This window comes from Schistocerca serialis, chromosome 8, assembly GCF_023864345.2.
Source record: "Schistocerca serialis cubense isolate TAMUIC-IGC-003099 chromosome 8, iqSchSeri2.2, whole genome shotgun sequence".
NCBI lineage: Eukaryota > Metazoa > Arthropoda > Insecta > Orthoptera > Acrididae > Schistocerca > Schistocerca serialis.
The window spans coordinates 557,442,209-557,462,278 of NC_064645.1; the positions used below are offsets into that span (position 1 = coordinate 557,442,209).

General features: G+C 40.6%; 1 protein-coding gene and 1 pseudogene across 2 annotated transcripts in view; one reads left to right on the top strand and one right to left on the bottom strand.

Moving 5' to 3' along the window:
* LOC126416519 (neutral and basic amino acid transport protein rBAT-like) overlaps nucleotides 1-19,029 on the bottom strand; it is an 83,024-nt gene extending 63,995 nt beyond the window's left edge. For both annotated transcript variants that reach the window (XM_050084264.1, XM_050084262.1), the window contains exons 1-2: nucleotides 18,883-19,029; nucleotides 7,127-7,364 (exon numbers count right to left, since the gene is read on the bottom strand). In XM_050084264.1, coding sequence (XP_049940221.1) covers nucleotides 7,127-7,355 — 229 coding nt within the window. In that variant the 5' untranslated portion in view covers nucleotides 7,356-7,364; nucleotides 18,883-19,029. The remainder of the gene's footprint in view (nucleotides 1-7,126; nucleotides 7,365-18,882) is intronic.
* LOC126417910 (5S ribosomal RNA) lies at nucleotides 173-290 on the top strand (annotated as a pseudogene).
* Nucleotides 19,030-20,070: the final 1,041 nt, after the last annotated feature.

Genomic DNA, 20,070 nt, shown 5'->3' on the forward strand with positions numbered 1-20,070 from the left:
ACTAATTTTTGTGCTGCTGGCAGTTTTAAAATACAGCCATTATTACATAAGTTTTTTTGGAGAGACTCTGCGACACTATTTTGCTATCACAGTTATTGTATCCTACACATATTGGTCACACAGTTAGTATCTATCTATTGAAAGATTTATGCTTTGTTTTATAGCTACAGTAGGCAATGGCTTTGCTGCAGTGAATACACCAGTTTCCGTCAGATCACCGAAGTTAAGCACTGTTGGGTGTGGCCGGCACTTGGATGGGTAACCATCTGGGCAGCCATGCGCTGTTGCCATTTTTCGGGGTGCACTCAGCCTCATGATGCCAATTGAGGAGCTACTCGACTGAATAGTAGCGGCTCCGGTCACAGAAAACCATCATAACAACCGGGAGAATGGTGTGCTGACCACACGCTCCTCCTATCTGCATCCTCAGCTGAGGATGACACAGCAGTCAGGTGGTCCCGATGGGCCACTTGCAGCCTGAAGATGGAGTGCTTTTATAGCTACAGTGCAGCGGCCACTGTTTATTATGAATCCTCAGGATATTGCTTGTTCACTGGAAGGGATCTCCATCAGCTTTGATTATTGTGGCAGGTATATATTTTTCTACAGCATGACTGAATACTCGCTCAATTTTGAGCCACAGTTCCTCTACATGTTCATTGTCCAACTTATATAAATCTGTCTCCTGTCTGAAGTATGAGGTAACATAATCTTAATTCTGTTTACTTAACGTGGAGAATTCTCTGCTTAGTTTGCCGCTCTATGTGTTTTGATGAAGGCTGTTGCCACAGCTTCAGCATGATCACTTATCCCATCTCTCTGTGGGCATTTGGAAAAGATTTCTATTGGTCCTGTCTTCTCCATACTCTTCAAGTCTCTTATATGCAACTAGCTAAACAAATATTTCGAAAAGCATGATCTCCTCCCCAACAGACAGTTTGGATTCCAACAAGGTAAAAATTCTGCTGTCACTAAGGTCATTAACTAGGTACCACCTGCATTTTAAATTAAGGATTTCGTATGAATTGTATTTTGTGTGATCTCAGTGAAGTCACTGACTTACACTCTTTGACATCCTATATGCACAAACTGGAATTTTACAGCATACACAGGCCATCTTTAGCTGTAATCAAATCGTCCAATTTAAGCAGTAGGAGACAGTTTGTCTCAGTCAGAAATATTTGCTCTATGCTGACGAAAGGTCAGGCTTTTGTGCTACTGGACTCACTCCTTGCTCTGTTCCTATTCTTCACTGCAATTAATGAAACATGGAGGAGTAATTCAAAGTCTGTAATGCAGATGAGAAGGCACTGCTTAATATGTATCATGGCACAGCAGCACTACATCAGGAAACTGAGGAAAATTATAACTAGCAATGAACTGGTTTTTCTTTTATTGAACTACTTAGTAAGCCTAATAATGCACATGAACTAATTCTAGTATTGATTTAAGGTGCCCAAAGTGAATTCATAAAACTGTTCGGCTTTCACACTGGTTCCAAATTAAACAGGAAGGGACACATTAGCCATGCCGGGAAGCAAATAAATCAAATGTGCTAGAAACTGACAGGTGCAGCCATTAATGAGAATCTGAAGATGGAATACTTGGATTTTTCCATTCACACATCTCCTATGACATACTGAAAAGGGGACATTCCTGTTACACTGTCAAAATTTTGAAAAGTTATCAGAAAAATGAGCATAATTAGTTCTATGAAGCACTGCAGGTCCCTCTCTATAAAGTTCATAATACTGATTGTCATACACCTACATATATATGCAGGATTACTTAATGAAAAAAGGCAACTGAAGTGAATTTCATACAAGAGATAACATACACCATCACAACACTAGAGGAAAACTGGACTTTGATACCCTGAAACACAGACTGGTATTTCACATAAAATAACGTTGTTTAAAGTGTTTTATATATTTACAAAATCAGCTATATAATATCTTTAAACTAAGATTTATGATTAGTTACTGGAACATCTATTCTACATGGCAACAGAAGTTTTTGAAGTAAACAGTGCTGTGTCTAGTTTTGAAGAATATTAATAAAGTACAGGCATTAAATACTTGGAATTTTTCCAAAAAAGTAGCCTTATTATCAATTATAAATTAAATGACTAAACCTATTCTGCTCAAGTAAACTTGATTAATACACCAAGAAGACTAAAACATTTCTTCTGTGGATAAGGTTCCAAACCCATTGTCCTAGGTACCTTTGAGACATGGCTTTTAGAATAACATAACAGTAAATTATGTCTCATCCACCACTTATGAAACAGTGATTTCATCAACTGATTGTGGGGTGTTTAAACACTCCTCTGCCTTTTATGACATGGCTTGACAATATACATATACCAAAAAACAGAGGTTTTCTCTGTTCTGTAGGCAAGTCTGGTGGTCAACAACAGGGTCCTTGATAGCTAACTTTCCTCAACAATTTTGTAAGCAGATTCAGTTTTAAATATGGTTAATTTGTGATATTTTGTCTATTGAGCTATGACTGTGCCACCTCTCATCCCACATGCCTTGTCTCAAGGGTAACCATTTATATTTGCTCCCAAAATCTCAGTACTATCAGTTTTTGGTTTCAGCTCATTTTCAAACTATTCATTACATATGCCTTGCTCAAACTCTAAAATCTCATTGTTGTTTATCTTTATGAAATAATAATAATAATAATAATAACATAATTGCAATCACTTCACACACACTTGTGGCTGTCTCTTGATGTGTAATGCACTCCTGAGCCACTTAGAGAGACCATGTAGATTTAACCAGGTAAGACTGGCTGTTTCAAACTTCTATGCCAGCCATTGGAAAACTAAGTACCAGTGGATGTAACCAGATGTGAATCCATGTACGAGGCATTTTTCCCTTCACTATGGGTCAAGAGCTACAAAACCCATTGCTGGTTGGCCTCTTCTACATGTTGAATAAGTAATGCGCGCCCCCCCCCCCCCCTCCCCCTCCATGCCTGGGTCATAGACATTGAATGTTTTACAGTTCCCTTTTCCATCTTTTGTTGTTTACTATCATTTCTCTAAGAGGAAATATTATTTGTCCCAAGTTCAAACTCATGACAAGTAATAGAGCCATTTCTGTAACAACTTTAACATGATAAGGAATGTTCATGGCTCTCCCGCAAGGGGAAATTGACAGGTGAGTATTGTTTGTCAGGACACCAGGTGGAAATCATGAAAGCATAATAATGGTAACACATTGAAACAAGGCAATATATTATTATCATTGAACTAACAACTAAAACAAGGACAGGCCTTATAGACAAAAGATGGAATCAAGTCACATTCTAGAGTTTAGTGGTTATTGTCTAAAATGGCTCTTTGAATGCTACACTTCAACAGAGCTCAAGATAGTGGAACTGTCAGTGTAACAATCACCAATGAGTAGCATTTTAAAATTCATTGATATGATTATGAGGAATTAACTCTACAGTCAATTTCTAGAAGCATTTTAATTCCCTGTCAGGCAGTGTTGGACCTCCTCTGGCCTGGCGTAAAGCAGCAACTTGGTGTTGTATGGACTCAAAAAATCCTTGGAAGTCCCATGCAAAAATACTGAGTCATGCTGCCTCTACAGCCATCCATTACTGTGAAAGTGTTGCTGGTGCAGGATTTTGTGAACAAACTGACTTTCCATTACGTTCCATAAATGTGCACTGGGATTCATGTTGGGTAATGTGGGTGGCCAAATCATTCACTCAAATGAAACAATGCGCTGTCATCCATAAAAATTCCATTGTTGTTTGGGAACACAGAGTCCATGAACAACTGCAAATAGTCCCCAAATACCTGAACATAACCATTTCCGAACAATGATCAGTTCAGCTGAATGGGAGGATCCAGTCCATTCCATGTAAATGCAGCCCACACTATTATGGAGTCACCATCAGCTTGCACAGTGCCTTATTGACAACTTGGGTCCACGGGTTTGTGGGGTCTGCACCAAACTCGAACCCTACCGTCAGCTCTTAGCAACTGAAATTGGGACTCAACTGACCAGGCCACAGTTTTCCAGTCTTTTGGGATCTAAGCAATACAGTTACAAGCCCAGGACAGATGCTGCAGGCAATGTTGTGCTGCTAGCAAAGACACTCATGTCAGTCTCTGCAGTCATAGCCCATTAACATCAAATTTTGCTGCGCCCTCCTAATAGATACATTCGTTGTACATCCGACATTGATTTCTGTGGTTATTTTATGCAGTGATGCTTTTTTCTTTGCACTGACAAAACTATACAAATGCTGTTGCTCTATATCATTAAGTGAAGGCCACCGGATCCTGCGTTGCCCATGGTGAAAGGTAAAGCCTGAAATTTTGTATGTTCACCATACATTGTTGATATCCTTGGTTCCCTAATGATTTCCATGTGTCTACCTCAAGCTACCATTTTGCATGGTAAGTATGTTAATTCCCGACGTGCAACCATAATATGTCACAAACTTTTTCACATGGCCCACCGAGTACAAATAGCCATTCCACCAATGCACTGGCCTTTTACGCCTTGTGTACACAATATTACCACCATCATACTATGGAAAATCCAGGATGGAATAAACACAATATTATGCAAAGGATAGACTGGTATGCTACTCACCATATTATGAAGATGCTGAGTTGCTGACAGGCACAAGAAGACTACTAAACAAATAAGCTTTTGGGCAAAAGGCCTTCTTCTGAACTACACAACATACACATACACATTCACACAAACACAACACACACACATGCCCGCTGTTTCTGGCTGGTCTCATGTGTGTGTGAGTAGCATTTGAGTGAAGCCATCTTCAGAAAAGAAGGGAGGGGAGGGGGAGTGTGGGTGAAGAAAACAAGAGGAGAAGAAAAGAGTAAAAGATGGTGAGTGTGTTAGCAGAGAGTAGCCCACAATGAGGGTGAGGGGATGTGGAATTTGGAGGAGATGATAGGACAGAGGGGTTGGAAACTGCTGGGTGGAGGGTGTGTGGCAATATGTTACTGAAGGTTAAGGCCAGCATGATTTTGGAAGCAGAGAATGTGTTGTAGGGATAACGCCCATCTGTGCTGTTCAGAAAAGCTGGTGTTGGAGACAAGGATCCAGATGGTCCAGCTTGTGAAGTAGTCATTGAAATCAAGTATGTTATGTTCAATGGAAGTCCACTTTGCATTTGGTCACAGTTTTGTGGTGGCCATTCATTACAGTGGGCAGTTGGCTGCTAGTCATATCAGTATAAAAGGCTGTGCAATGATTGCAGTAGAGCTGGTATACGATGTGGCTTATTTAATAGGTGGCTCGGCACCTGACTTGGTAGGCTAAGCCTGTGATAGGATTGGCATAGGAAGAGCTGTGTGGGTGGATTGGGCAGGTCTTGCACCTGGGTGTTCCACAGGGATAGGATCTCTGTGTCAGGGGTTGGGGTTTGAAGTGGCTCAGTTATGGACTAGAATGATGTGGAGATTGAGTGCGTGACAGAAGCCACTTTAGGAAGGGTGGGAAGGATCTTTGGTAGGATGTTGATAATTTCAGGGCAAGATGAGCTATAAGCAAAGTTCTGACAGAGGGCAAGGTTCAGGTGATCCAGTCCATGTGGTATTTGGTGACAAAGGGGGACTCCTTTATAGCTGTTTCTCAGACATGGTGGGAGGATTGCGGGGTGTGTGGGGATATAGCACTGGAAATCTGTTTTCAGACTAGGTCTTGAATTTGTGAGAAAAGGAAAGGAATTTGTGAGACCTTCAGCATACTGTGTAAGGGAGTTCTCATCACTACAGGTATGCCATCCTCGGGTGGGCCAGACTACAGGGAGAGGTTTTTGATGTGGAAGGGATGGCAACTACCAAAATGTAGACACTGATGACTGTTGGTGAGTTTAATGTCGACAGAGGTGTGTATGGAGCGATCAGAGAGAAAGATGTCAACATCCAAGAAGGCGGCATGCTGTGTTGAGTAGGACCAGGTAAAGAGGATGGGAGAGAAGGTGTTGACATTCTGAAGGAATGAGAATAGGGTGTCTTTCTCCCCAAGTCCAGATCATCATGATGTCAATGAGCCTGAACCAGACCAAGTCTTTGGAGTTTGGGAGGATAGGAAGTTTCCTCTAGATGGCCCATAAACAGGTTGGCTTAGGAGGGTCATGTGGGTGGCCATAGCTGTGTCACAAATTTGTTTGCACATCTTCTCTTCAAAGGAGAACATCATGATTCACATGATATAAAATCAAAGTGTTCAATCAGCATTATCAGTATGAGTATTTCACTTAGGACTACAATTATAACAAAGGGTCTTCAGACTATAGTGTGTAAGTAGAGAAGCGCTGTTATATTTCAGCTATTTTTTCCTATGTTTGGGAAAGTCAGTCTTTCAATCACGTTTTTCTTAGTGGAGGGCATTACTTTTTCGTTTTGCCTTAGTGAACTTCCAGTGGTTTGTCAGTTCTATCTGTGGACTCCGGAACCGTGTCAGATTTATTGTTGGCAGCAGATACGGTCAGCCTTTGAATGATGCCTTTTCCTGTCCGGAATGTTTCCTGCAGCAATTCCAGTTGCAAGGCCATCCACATGAGTACGCCCTCAAATATGCAGTGAAAAGTATTCTGTGTTAAACACTGCTGGTCATTTTCCAGAATTACTTCCAATTTTCGGGACTCTAGCTTTTTTTCTGAAGGTAATGTAGTTTGGGGGAAGGGGGAGGTTATGACCACTTCTCCTTGGATTGCAACAGTGGAGGAGAAGGGAGAGGTTGAGGGAAAGAGAGGGAAATGGATGGGTGGAAGAGTCAGCAAGTGAGTGGGATAGCAACGTGGCACCAGTAAGCCCACCATGACACAGGCAAGGGAAGATGCATACTACACATAATGAAGAGGAGTGGGTTGCATACTTTGCTTCTTTCTGCAACCCCCTCCTCCCAACACACTCACAAGTAATAGCTGTCCTTAACCAGAATGGTGGTTTGGGCACCTCAATGCTTTACTAGGCATGGTCGTATTAGAGGTCATATGCCCTTGCCTCCATATGACCTCTGAATTGAACTGCCCAGTCAGTTATGGTAGAACCCAAAGTTCAGTATGGACTCCACATGAGACTCACAAACACATATTCCATTAATGTTACAAATACAGTTACCTGGTGGTCGGGCCACAGCGGTGAGAGATATGTGGAATGCACCTGCAGGAGGTGATGGTGTCAACAGAGGACAAGTGGAGGCAGCTTCTTCGTCAACCAGAAATTCACTGCCTGCTCCAGGTGAAGGTGTCTTGTCTGCTGTCTCTGATCCTGATACTTCCATTGCGGAAAATGCTGTTTCACCCAGCCTTGTTGCTTCAAGTATACTGGACTGACCAGGAATATCCATTGCAGGAACCTGCAGTCAGTTTAAAAATTTGACAGAAACTCTGTTAAAATATTAGTTACAGTTGTTAGAGTAAAATCTGTATCTCTGCTTATTGGCAACTGATATTTTAGGTGTTAATTATGTAGAACTCTATTTTTTCCCATAAAGGAGCATGTTTATGTGCACAATGACACACTCAAAGATTTACACACAGATCCCCCCACTGTGCATGTTCATGTGTGTTTAGGTTCCTCTGTATTGCTGTTAGACGTGTTTTTTTTTTTTTTTTTTTTTTTTTTTTTTTTTTTTTTTTTTTTTGATGCTTGTATCTCCTGTTGTACCCAATACAATTCCGGCTGTTAATTAAAGCATGGCAGCATTACATGAAATCTCTACAACTCATTAATATGGTAGCAGAAAATGGTGCTTGTGTCTTATTGTACCCCATACAATTCCAGGTGTTCATTAAAGCACGGCAATGTCACACGAAGTATCTGTGATTCATCAATATGTTAGCAAAACATGGTACTATGTTCGTGGAGCGCCATGTTTTATTGTTACAGTCTTTGAGTAAATGTTCTTCCTGTTTACCACTGTTGCTGCATTCATTACATCATAAGTCTAAACTGCTTGCTCAAATATTGTTGGTAGATTAATCACGGAGTTCCACGGTCTTGAGATATCATTAGATGACATGCTGCAAACAGGAATGTGTAGAAGCTTATGATACAAATTTTACTGTACGTTCCAGCAGTTAATGAATTTCATGTTACAAGCATCATAAAACTGAACCACTAGTACATGTTTGCAACTGTGAACAACCTGCAGCATATAAAGTGAAACTGACAGATGTCAATAATTCCCATGAATTATGTTGAACATTAGAAGGTTATGTAGAAGCTATAGATTGCATGACACAGCTAATGATACAGTGGTAAAATTAAATGGCCTTTTTTTGACAAGAAAGAAAGCTGCTTAGTCTACCCAACCTGATATACAAAAAGAAAAAAAATTAAGACTGTTTTTATAATTTTAATCATATTCGAGTGAAAGACACTGTGAGTCATACAGCCAAATTTGAAGGTTTGGTTTTACACATGCAACTGCCATATGTTAAACTTAATGATTCAGCTTTGATGGTAAAATTCCTTAATACATTGATAGATAGTTATAAAAGTTATTAACTGGTAAAAATTGAATGAAAAGTGACACCAACAATGTGCAGTTATCACAACAAAAGTTCACAGTGACCACAATATACACAATGGTAAATATAATTGGATCTATCATGCTGCCAAATCAGAAAGGCAGTTTCATTTGAAGAACTTCAGTTGTGATGGAAACGGATGCATCATGTAAGACACATGGAAAAATAATTGTGTTTAAGATACCGTACAGAGATAATGAACACTAAGGCAAAGAAAGCACCAGAAGCTATTCGAAGATGATGTCCAAATTTGGAAAAGGCAAAGCGACCACTAACAAAGTGGTGTCAAATGAAAGGGTTGAGGCGCCACAAAACTTCATGCTGAAGTAACTACCGCATGGTTATAATTCAAGTGCAGCTCTTCACAGAGGTCCATTGTGGGCTGTATTTAGTGTACGGCAGCAAAACTTGGTAGATACGCTAATGCATTAATGCGGAACCGATTTAAGCTGGAAAAAAGTTAGTCCCAATTTTGGTCAACAGATGAAAATCTGTCAAAGTACACTGGTTGTATGACAACATTCATGTTGTCATTTGAAAAGCCATAATGTGAGTGAGCAGTATGGTTATTGAGAAGAGAGATAAAGCATTTTTAGTGAAACTGTTTTATGCGAATGGCAGAAATTAAAATGTGAAATTGAGAGAGTATCTCCAATGGAAATATGTGAGGAGAGGCCCAATGTCAATAAATGGTTTAAACAAGATAATAAAGAAATTTGGAAGTACAAGTGAGCTAGGTGTGGCACCTGGAAGATGAAGGCTATTACTGATGATGTTGCTGACCACACAACGTGGCCTGGGCAGTGCTAGTGCTCATGCAGTGTCACAAGAAATGCCCATCCCATGGTCAACAGTACGGAAAGTTATGCAATCTATATTACACTGGTATCCGTACAAGATCCAGACAGTGCAGCAAATGAAACCTCATGATCCACCACAATGTTCTGAATTTGCTTTCAGGTTTCTGGCACATACCAATGTTGATGACATGTGATTGGGCAATATTCTGTGGAGTTACAAGGCACATTTTACACTACAGGGTGCAGTGAATACACAGAGCTGATAGATTTGTGGTACTGTTAAACCGTGTGCTGTGCTTCAAGGGCCATTGCAGCTGCCATATGTGACTATGTCGTGTGAATTCACAAGCTTTTATGAGTACATTGAAAATCTGACATGAGTGAATGGGCTGTTAAAAAAAATGATGTTTATGAATTCCAGAACCATCATGTTGACAAAAGGAAGCAGCATCACATAAATTTCCAGTAACATTTATTTCTATTTCTTTATTTAGTACCCAGTTATCACAGTCATGATATTAGACTTTTCAAAGTATAAGGTAGTATAAAATTTTATGCGAAGCAGATACAAAAAACAGGTACATATAAGTTGTAATACTACATCTAGAGTAGTAGCTTTCTGATCAATACATATTGATTCATTGTTATAAAATAAGCAATATTCCACTTAATTAATCAAAAGAAAATAGAACTTTACGTAAAACACACATACACACACACATACAGAGAGAGAGAGAGAGAGAGAGAGAGAGAAAAGACACATAGCTGAAAGATTATTGACACATCTTGATTGACTGTTATAAAGTAACTAATATAACACCAGAATCAACTGTAAGGTGAGGGTAAGCAAGTGGGTAAATATGCTGTGGGTCCCTGGTCACTCAGGAATTAGAGGTAACGAGCAACCTGATAGGCTGACCAGGGAACGGACGAAGAATTCATTTGTTGAACCAGAACCTTTCCCGTTACTCGGGCGATAGTAAAATCTAAACTATGCAGTTGGATCAACAGGCAGCACAAAGAATATTGATCTAAGATCAAGAAACATGAACATGGCAATATAATGAAGGTATGTTTTAAGAGAAGTTTTGAAATTTGCAGATTGAACAAAAGGCAGACAAACTAACGCAGGTCTAATGATTGGCCATGGGAGCTTCAGGTAAACACCTCCCCATGATGTGTATAGTGAAAGAAGCCACTATGTGCAAACTATGTGGTGTGGGAGATGACATCAAACCACATTTAATTCTCCAATGTGAAGCACAGGAGGTTAAAACACACAAAATATTTGGATATTTCGGTCATTACACTCTGAAGGGACTGTTTTTAACAATGATCTAGTAAAGGATCTCTTACTACTCCTCAGGAATATTGTCTGGTTGTACTAGAATAACAGGGGGACAAACTACGCAATTAACTTAGTTTCGAAGCTGGTAACAGGGGTGTAAGACCATTGTTGTTTTGTCTCAGCAATGAAATCAAATAAAAGTAAACAATATTCTAGTTAATATGGCAAGAAAAGTTCTGGCAGAACTTAAAAAATGTAGGAGTAAAGGAGATCACTCACCGAATAGTTGAGGCTCTGAGTCATTAACAGGCACACAAAAAAGAATGAAAATTTTGCTAGCTTTCGGACGAATCCTACAACAAGGTAGTCCGCCCACGGCAGCCAGAGGTAATGGTCATGTATGTGTGAATTGTACTTGTGTGAACATGTGTTTTAGCACTTTCATCTTCAGAAGAAGGCCTTTCGGCCGAAAGTTAAAGTGTATAACACTCTTTTAATTGTGCCTATCTGTGACTCAGTGTCTCATCTATATGATAAGTAGCAATCATGTAAGAATCATAATATTATGAAAAGAATAGTTCCTAATCACCATATAGTTGACCTGCAGAGTCACAGACAGCCACAATAAAAAGACTGCCTGACGAGTAAGCTTTCAGCCAAAAAGGCCTTCATCGGAATTAGATAACATACACAAACACACACTCTCACGCAAACACAACTGATGTCTGCATGTGTGAGTGAGTGTGTGTGTGTGTGTGTGTGTGTGTGTGTGTGTGTAAGCAACTATCCTTTTCATAACATTGTCTTTTCATAATATCATAATACCGTTCTGTAACAAGCTAGTGTGATGCGCGCACGCGCGCGCACACACACACTATCACAGGCATGCATGCTGCTGTGTCGTCCGAACAAGACACAGCCAGGGCAAAATCACCACAGGCAAAAAGATGCGAGCTGGTGCCAGTGTCATAGAGACTCAACACTTGCGTGAGTTCCACCAGCACCACAGGCAGTGCTGAGGATGAAGATATCGACTTCACCTCAGCCAACTGCCAGCGAGTACAATCTGCCAATGACCAGACTACAATGGACAGAAGCCTACTCTGAAGATAGAAGAGCAGCTCTCCCCCATTTTGTTATAAATCATCATCCAGGGCTGACTTAGACAGGGAATGCCATTTAGTGAGCTCTTAGAAGTGAATGGACAATTGTTGTAAATTGCATTTGCTATGTACTGTGAAGTTGACCTACGATTATTTGCAATTAGCCATTGAGGGCCTTTTCTGTGTTGTATTCCAGACAATGTTGCAGACTTCATATTTCAACTAATCACAAAGATAAGTAAACCATTTTAACTTATTTGTGTCACTTTGTTACTAATTCGTTGGAGTATTGTAGAACTTTCGTTCTCCTATCCTGTTACCTGACCCTGGGGCATAGTTCTGTAATAGTGGCAGGGAGAAATTATCTTAGCAGTGTACTGCACTAGAAGCCATTTCACAAACTCACAAACTTAGCCTACTGTAACAATAGTGGCAACTCGGCCTCCACAACAGTAGCAATGAGGCCTTTAAAAATCTGGCGATGAGGGTTTACAAAACATACACATGACTGTGCCCTCGTGTGGTGCCAGCTGGATGAACAGCACCAGTGCTGGAATTTCATATTCACATTTTCGGCCACCATCATATATAAATCAACAGCACTCCAGCAAAAATCAATGCAGATTTATCAGGATCTATGGAAAACAAATCTTTATGAGGTTCAATATGTTCCTATTCTACACGTAATTATACAAGAATTTACATATCAGCTGTTTATCTTTTTAAAGAGAAGTCTATATTTTTCGAAATGAGGCAAGAGATAATGCAGACTGTGAAAAATGGATGTAATCATCCAGTCAGTGTTTCAGGGTGATGATGGATAGGAATTTGGCAGTGAAAAGGTCTGATGTCTTTTGAAATCAAATGATAAAAATTTGTTATTACAATTCAGTACCCTGAAAAAATGCCTGTGCTAAACATTCAATAGAACATTCATATTCTTTATTCAAAGATTTGCCACATTTGATTAGGTTATGTATTACTTGCACCAAAAGTTGTGGAAGAATTTCAGGAGAACTAGGATGCATATGGACAACAAACAGTTTTTGTTGGCTACACCCTGAATATGTTGATGGTGGAGGGCCAATATATTGCACATATTGCAAAACTTACTAGAAAAATTCTGACAGTATTACCAAAATTTGAAAGTAAGTTAGTATCAAATCAAGTAATTTAGGAGGCTGATACTTTTAGCATAGAGAACATCATGGATGTGAGGGGAAGATACAACTGGAACAGTTAAAAAAAAAATTATATATATATAAAAATCAAAGATGATGAGACTTACCGAACAAAAGCGCTGGCAGGTCGATAGACACACAAACAAACACAAACATACACACAAAATTCAAGCTTTCACAACAAACGGTTGCTTCATCAGGAAAGAGGGAAGGAGAGGGAAAGACGAAAGGATGTGGGTTTTAAGGGAGAGGGTAAGGAGTCATTCCGATCCCGGGAGCGGAAAGACTTACCTTAGGGGGAAAAAAGGACAGGTATGCACTCGCACACACACACATATCCATCCGCACATACACAGACACAAGCAGACATTTGTAAAGGCAAAGAGTTTGGGCAGAGACGTCAGTCGAGGCGGAAGTAAAGAGGCAAAGATGTTGTTGAAAGACAGATGAGGTATGAGCGGCGGCAACTTGAAATTAGCGAAGGTTGAGGCCTCGCGGATAACGAGAAGAGAGGATATACTGAAGGGCAAGTTCCCATCTCCGGAGTTCTGACAGGTTGGTGTTAGTGGGAAGTATCCAGATAACCCGGACGGTGTAACACTGTGCCAAGATGTGCTGGCCGTGCAACAAGGCATGTTTAGCCACAGGGTGATCCTCATTACCAACAAACATTCATGCAAATGGACAGTTTGTTGCTGGTCATTCCCACATAGAAAGCTTCACAGTGTAGGCAGGTCAGTTGGTAAATCACGTGGGTGCTTTCACACGTGGCTCTGCCTTTGATCGTGTACACCTTCCCGGTTACAGGACTGGGGTAGGTGGTGGTGGGAGGGTGCATGGGACAGGTTTTACACTGGGGGCGGTTACGAGGGTAGGAGCCAGAGGGTAGGGTAGGTGGTTTGGTGATTTCATAGGAATGAACTAAGAGGTTACGAAGGTTAGGTGGACGGCGGAAAGACACTCTTGGTGGAGTGGGGAGAATTTCATGAAGGATGGATCTCATTTCAGGGCAGGATTTGAGGAAGTCGTATCCCTGCTGGAGAGCCACATTCAGAGTCTGATCCAGTCCCGGAAAGTATCCTGTCACAAGTGGGGCACTTTTGGGGTTCTTCTGTGGGAGGTTCTGGGTTTGGAGGGATGAGGAAGTGGCTCTGGTTATTTGCTTCTGTACCAGGTCGGGAGGGTAGTTGCGGGATGCGAAAGCTGTTTTCAGGTTGTTGGTGTAATGGTTCAGGGATTCCGGACTGGAGCAGATTTGTTTGCCACGAAGACCTAGGCTGTAGGGAAGGGACCGTTTGATGTGGAATGGGTGGCAGCTGTCATAATGGAGGTACAGTTGCTTGTTGGTGGGTTTGATGTGGACGGATGTGTGAAGCTGACCATTGGACAGATGGAGGTCAACGTCAAGGAAAGTGGCATGGAATTTAGATTAGGACCAGGTGAATCTGATGGAACCAAAGGAGTTGAGGTTGGAGAGGAAGTTCTGGAGTTCTTCTTCACTGTGAGTCCAGATCATGAAGATGTCATCAATAAATCTGTACCAAACTTTGGGTTTGCAGGCCTGGGTAACCAATTCATGGGTCGCTTAGAGGAAGCCTTCTTGGTTACCCAGGCCTGCAAACCCAAAGTTTGGTACAGATTTATTGATGACATCTTCATGATCTGGACTCACAGTGAAGAAGAACTCCAGAACTTCCTCTCCAGCCTCAACTCCTTTGGTTCCATCAGATTCACCTGGTCCTAATCTAAATTCCATGCCACTTTCCTTGACGTTGACCTCCATCTGTCCAATGGCCAGCTTCACACATACGTCCACATCAAACCCACCAACAAGCAACTGTACCTCCATTATGACAGCTGCCACCCATTCCACATCAAACGGTCCCTTCCCTACAGCCTAGGTCTTCGTGGCAAACAAATCTGCTCCAGTCCGGAATCCCTGAACCATTACACCAACAACCTGAAAACAGCTTTCGCATCCCGCAACTACCCTCCCGACCTGGTACAGAAGCAAATAACCAGAGCCACTTCCTCATCCCTCCAAACCCAGAACCTCCCACAGAAGAACCCCAAAAGTGCCCCACTTGTGACAGGATACTTTCCGGGACTGGATCAGACTCTGAATGTGGCTCTCCAGCAGGGATACGACTTCCTCAAATCCTGCCCTGAAATGAGATCCATCCTTCATGAAATCCTCCCCACCCCACCAAGAGTGTCTTTCCGCCGTCCACCTAACCTTCGTAACCTCTTAGTTCATCCCTATGAAATCACCAAACCACCTTCCCTACCCTCTGGCTCCTACCCTCGTAATCGCCCCCCAGTGTAAAACCTGTCCCATGCACCCTCCCACCACCACCTACTCCAGTCCTGTAACCCGGAAGGTGTACACGATCAAAGGCAGAGCCACGTGTGAAAGCACCCACGTGATTTACCAACTGACCTGCCTACACTGTGAAGCTTTCTATGTGGGAATGACCAGCAACAAACTGTCCACTCGCATGAATGGACACAGGCAGACAGTGTTTGTTGGTAATGAGGATCACCCTGTGGCTAAACATGCCTTGGTGCACGGCCAGCACATCTTGGCACAGTGTTACACCGTCCGTGTTATCTGGATACTTCCCACTAACACCAACCTGTCAGAACTCCAGAGATGGGAACTTGCCCTTCAGTATATCCTCTCTTCTCGTTATCCGCCAGGCCTCAACCTCCACTAATTTTAAGTTGCCGCCGCTCATACCTCACCTGTCTTTCAACAACATCTTTGCCTCTTTACTTCCGCCTCGACTGACATCTCTGCCCAAACTCTTTGCCTTTACAAATGTCTGCTTGTGTCTGTGTATGTGCGGATGGATATGTGTGTGTGTGCGAGTGTATACCTGTCCTTTTTTCCCCCTAAGGTAAGTCTTTCTGCTCCCGGGATCGGAATGACTCCTTACCCTCTCCCTTAAAACCCACATCCTTTCGTCTTTCCCTCTCCTTCCCTCTTTCCTGATGAAGCAACCGTTTGTTGCGAAAGCTTGAATTTTGTGTGTATGTTTGTGTTTGTTTGTGTGTCTATCAACCTGCCAGCGCTTTCGTTTGGTAAGTCACATCTTCTCAAAAGCGCTGGCAGGTCGATTCTAGCTTTCACAACCAGCGGTTGCTTCATCAGGAAAGAGGGAAGGAGAGGGAAAGACGAAAGGATGTGGGTTTTAAGGGAGAGGGTAAGGAGTCATTCCAATCCCGGGAGCGGAAAGACTTACCTTAGGGGGAAAAAAGGACAGGTATACCCTCGCATACACACACATATCCATCCACACATACACAGACACAAGCAGGTGTGTGTGTGTGTGTGTGTGTGTGTGTATATATATATATATATAAAAACTCAAAGATCCAACTGTTTCAAGCTTAAGAGAAGGCTGGTCACAGAAATACTCTGGTGGAATAAGGACACCAGATGGAGTAAATGTCCATCATCACTGAAAAAAGAAATTGAAAAGTTGGAAGAGAAGCCTTACATGAACTTTGACAAAATAACAGATAGGATATGATGAATTCTCTAACAAACAGGATTTTCATGCAGAACATGTAGAAAGTGTATCATCACAGATGAGACCTAGTTCTACACAGTTTCAGTCAATGTGATGGTCCTGCTTATAATGGAACGGTCATGTTACACAATGCGGCATACTTTGAGTATTGTTGAGGACTGGATCTCATTAATGTTTAAACAAAACACACTCTGGTGTGATGTCATCATTTATATAAAGTCTACCATAAGAAGAAAAATATCTGGAGCTGTTTAAGGGATTTTATGATAAGATTGGTATGATATGCACGCACTTTACGAGTCTTTAAAGCTTAAAATGATCTCCAAAATATTTAAATTACGATTCATTTTTTAATGCTCAATTTTGGATTAGGCCCACTGTATAACAGGATACATCTCTGTCTGTATTACTGCATTTCTAATGATAATTAGCATCAATGGCTTTCAACAAGACTGAAAATGGAATTCTAGTTTGTGGTACCAACTGCTGGAATTTTTTAAAAATATGATGGAGATAATTCCGTTTTTATGAGTCACCAGATGGACCATATCATCATCTAATTTAATATGGCAAAAGCAAATTGTCTTACCACCATCTGAGAAATTTGTGCAGATGGTAGAACTAAAAGGTACGACAACTCAATCCACCTATTAAGAAGCATTAGCATGGTTGACGTATTTGGCTGTAGCGACAATTTTAGAAATTTTGTTGTTGTAAGCTATCTCACAGCTTCTGGAAAAACCAGAAGATAGTTAATGATTAAACATATCTTAAATCTTACAATACGTCAAAGTGAAAATGATACCCGGGTTTCAGTAACGACCTAGACCTACTAGAGAGCTGAAAATATTTACTTCTGCTGAATATGCCAGTGAACCAACTACTTGCTGTCCTGCAAGCATACTTCTCTTTGAGTACAGCAGTAAACTTTATCAGCAAACTGTGTGGCCTCATCAACAGCTGAAGCTGAGCTTTTAGTTGCCAGTGAAGCTGTAAAAGAAGTCCTATGGATGATTTAACTCTTCAGTGAAACTGCAACACTGGAGGCTGTACGCAGCCATCAAGCTCAGTCAGGTTGGCTGGGAATTATGAGTAACCCAAACACACGAAGTACACTAATGTGGATGTCCACTTTGTACCTACAAGAGCCAGTACTGGAAAGTAAATTACATGTTGAATATGGCAAGTAACATGTAAATTCCATGTTGTAGACATCTACTCAAATGTGTAGCTTATGAACTATGGTTCTGCTTATTTGGTATAGTATAAATGTCATGGTTTTACGGTGTTAGCAGTGATATGTTTTATGTGTAGCTTATGAACTCTTGTTTTGTTTTGTTTGTTTGGTACCATGTAAATGTCATGTTTTTGCAGTTTTGGCAATGATATTTTTTTAGGTGAAGTAGAAGAGCAGAACTTTGTTTACTGCTTATTTGTATCAGATTTTTGTGTGCTAATTATATGGAGTTCCATGTTTTAAAAATTTAAGTGGCATGTCTACACATACAATGGCAAGTAGAAATATTTGAACAATTGACTATATTTGCACATGTGCATAAACTCTGTATTACTAGATGTGTGCTTGGTTATGCTTATACTATGGTATGTCTGGCTTTATTAATACTTTGCATGTTGCTGTAAAATGACAGAAGTTGGTTATATTATGATATTGCTCACGAAGTATCCACAAATCATTAATAATTGTCAGAACTTAATAAGAAAAATAGTAGTTTTTGTTACACTATTTTCCACAAAGCCTTGCAATGTGCTTATTCCATATTTCCACACTGTACTAACCAAAGGAATAATCTGAAAACTGCAGTGTGACAGCTACACGGGGCACTAAAAAAAATCACATAATTTTTCTGGCAATGAGAAATTTCCTTACTAGAATGATAGATCTATGCCTTATTTTATTTCGTGAACTAATCAGGAAGGGATTTAACACATACATGTTTAAAATAAAACTGTCGCCGAATAAGCTATCTTTCGGCTTTTTTTTTGTTTTGTTTTTGTTTTAACACTTAAGTCTTCACTGCGTTACCTAACCCGTAAAACACAATGAAATACTTAACATCACCCAAACGTGAATAAATAAATTCACTGCATTTTTGGACATACCGACGGTTTCTTTACGCAATGTGGTCTTTATCTGACAGGTTATGCAATGTGCTTTCTCAAGGATGGGATACAATGTTATTGCCGCAATCGCCATATGATGGCATTAAAAATTAATTACGTAGCTCATTTACTTAAATGTGAGCAGATATTTCTTGTTGAAAGGGATACTTTTTTCGTCATATTACTTATTGCTCTACCGGTAATCCAAAATTCACGTGAACTGAACTGAACTACAGCTGAGTACAAGCTTCTGCTTCGACTGAACACTACTGCTTTCACTTCGGCAACGATTAATTGTTAGTAGTGCTCTACCTGTAAGACGCCACAGCTGTTCGTTCCCACCGCTGTGAACACAAGCGGCGTCCTCGTTCTACAATGTGCGGTAGACTGTAGACCTTAATTAGCCCATCACCACTACAGCGCTCACGCGACGCACCCCCTTTATTTTTAGTCGGACAAACTTCGTGAACTCCGAGCTTGCGCAGAAGCGACGGCGAAATCAATACAAGTGAGCGCTTCGTCTGAAATGCCCGCGTAAGCAGAACACAATAATCACAAATGCGCATACTGAAAACCATCTATATTGTCATTGCATACATATTCTTTTGTTACACGGCCAAAATTACTAATGCTTGATGAAATTCACAGTATAGGCGACACAAATTACGAGTTTTAAAAGTCAAAACGAACTGTTGGCTATGCTGGAAAAGGGGAATCACAGTCAGGTGTTGAACCACTCAGCGGCATGTAAACACGTACTTTCTGTGGTTTCCAGTTTCCACCGAATTTTATCCAGTATATCATACATTTTTTGTTTTAATTTAGGTTGATTTTTTCAGATATTCTCGTTTTTCTTATCATATATGATTTGAGTGCCATACAAATGTTTATAGGAATCGCAAAAAAGAAGGTATATTTAAAGAATGTTCTTTATCGTGACTAAAATCGACAGGCTGTTGTGCATAGCCGAAATGTGTGTTCATGGATATACCCTTCGTCGGCAGTAGTTAATGGAATTCACCCAAACATACGAATAATAATCTTTGTTTGCGCATAGATTTGCGATTTTTTCTCGCTCGATTAGGGATGCTGAGTTCCGCTAATGAAACCATTGATTGACCTTCTGTCATAGCGCATTCAGAAATTGAAAATAAAAGGTTAAAGATAATTCACTGATGATAGTTCTTCCCCTTCCATGTATTTTCCTATTTGAAAGTGCGATGTTTATAAAGAAATATACGATAACAAATCCTAGTATCCTCCCCAAAAATGAAAATGTTCATCATCATAATACAAGACAGAAAACTGACTTTCATGTACTCCATACAAAAACCAGTTTGTGCCAGAAAGGAACATTACACCATGGAAAAATTATCTACAATAAACTGCCAAGAGAAATTAAAGTAAAGACTGATGTAAAAAATGTTAAAGCAGCATTAAAAGAATATCTGTTGACACATTGCTTTTATAGCGTGGAAGAGTTCCTCCAAAATTCTCGAG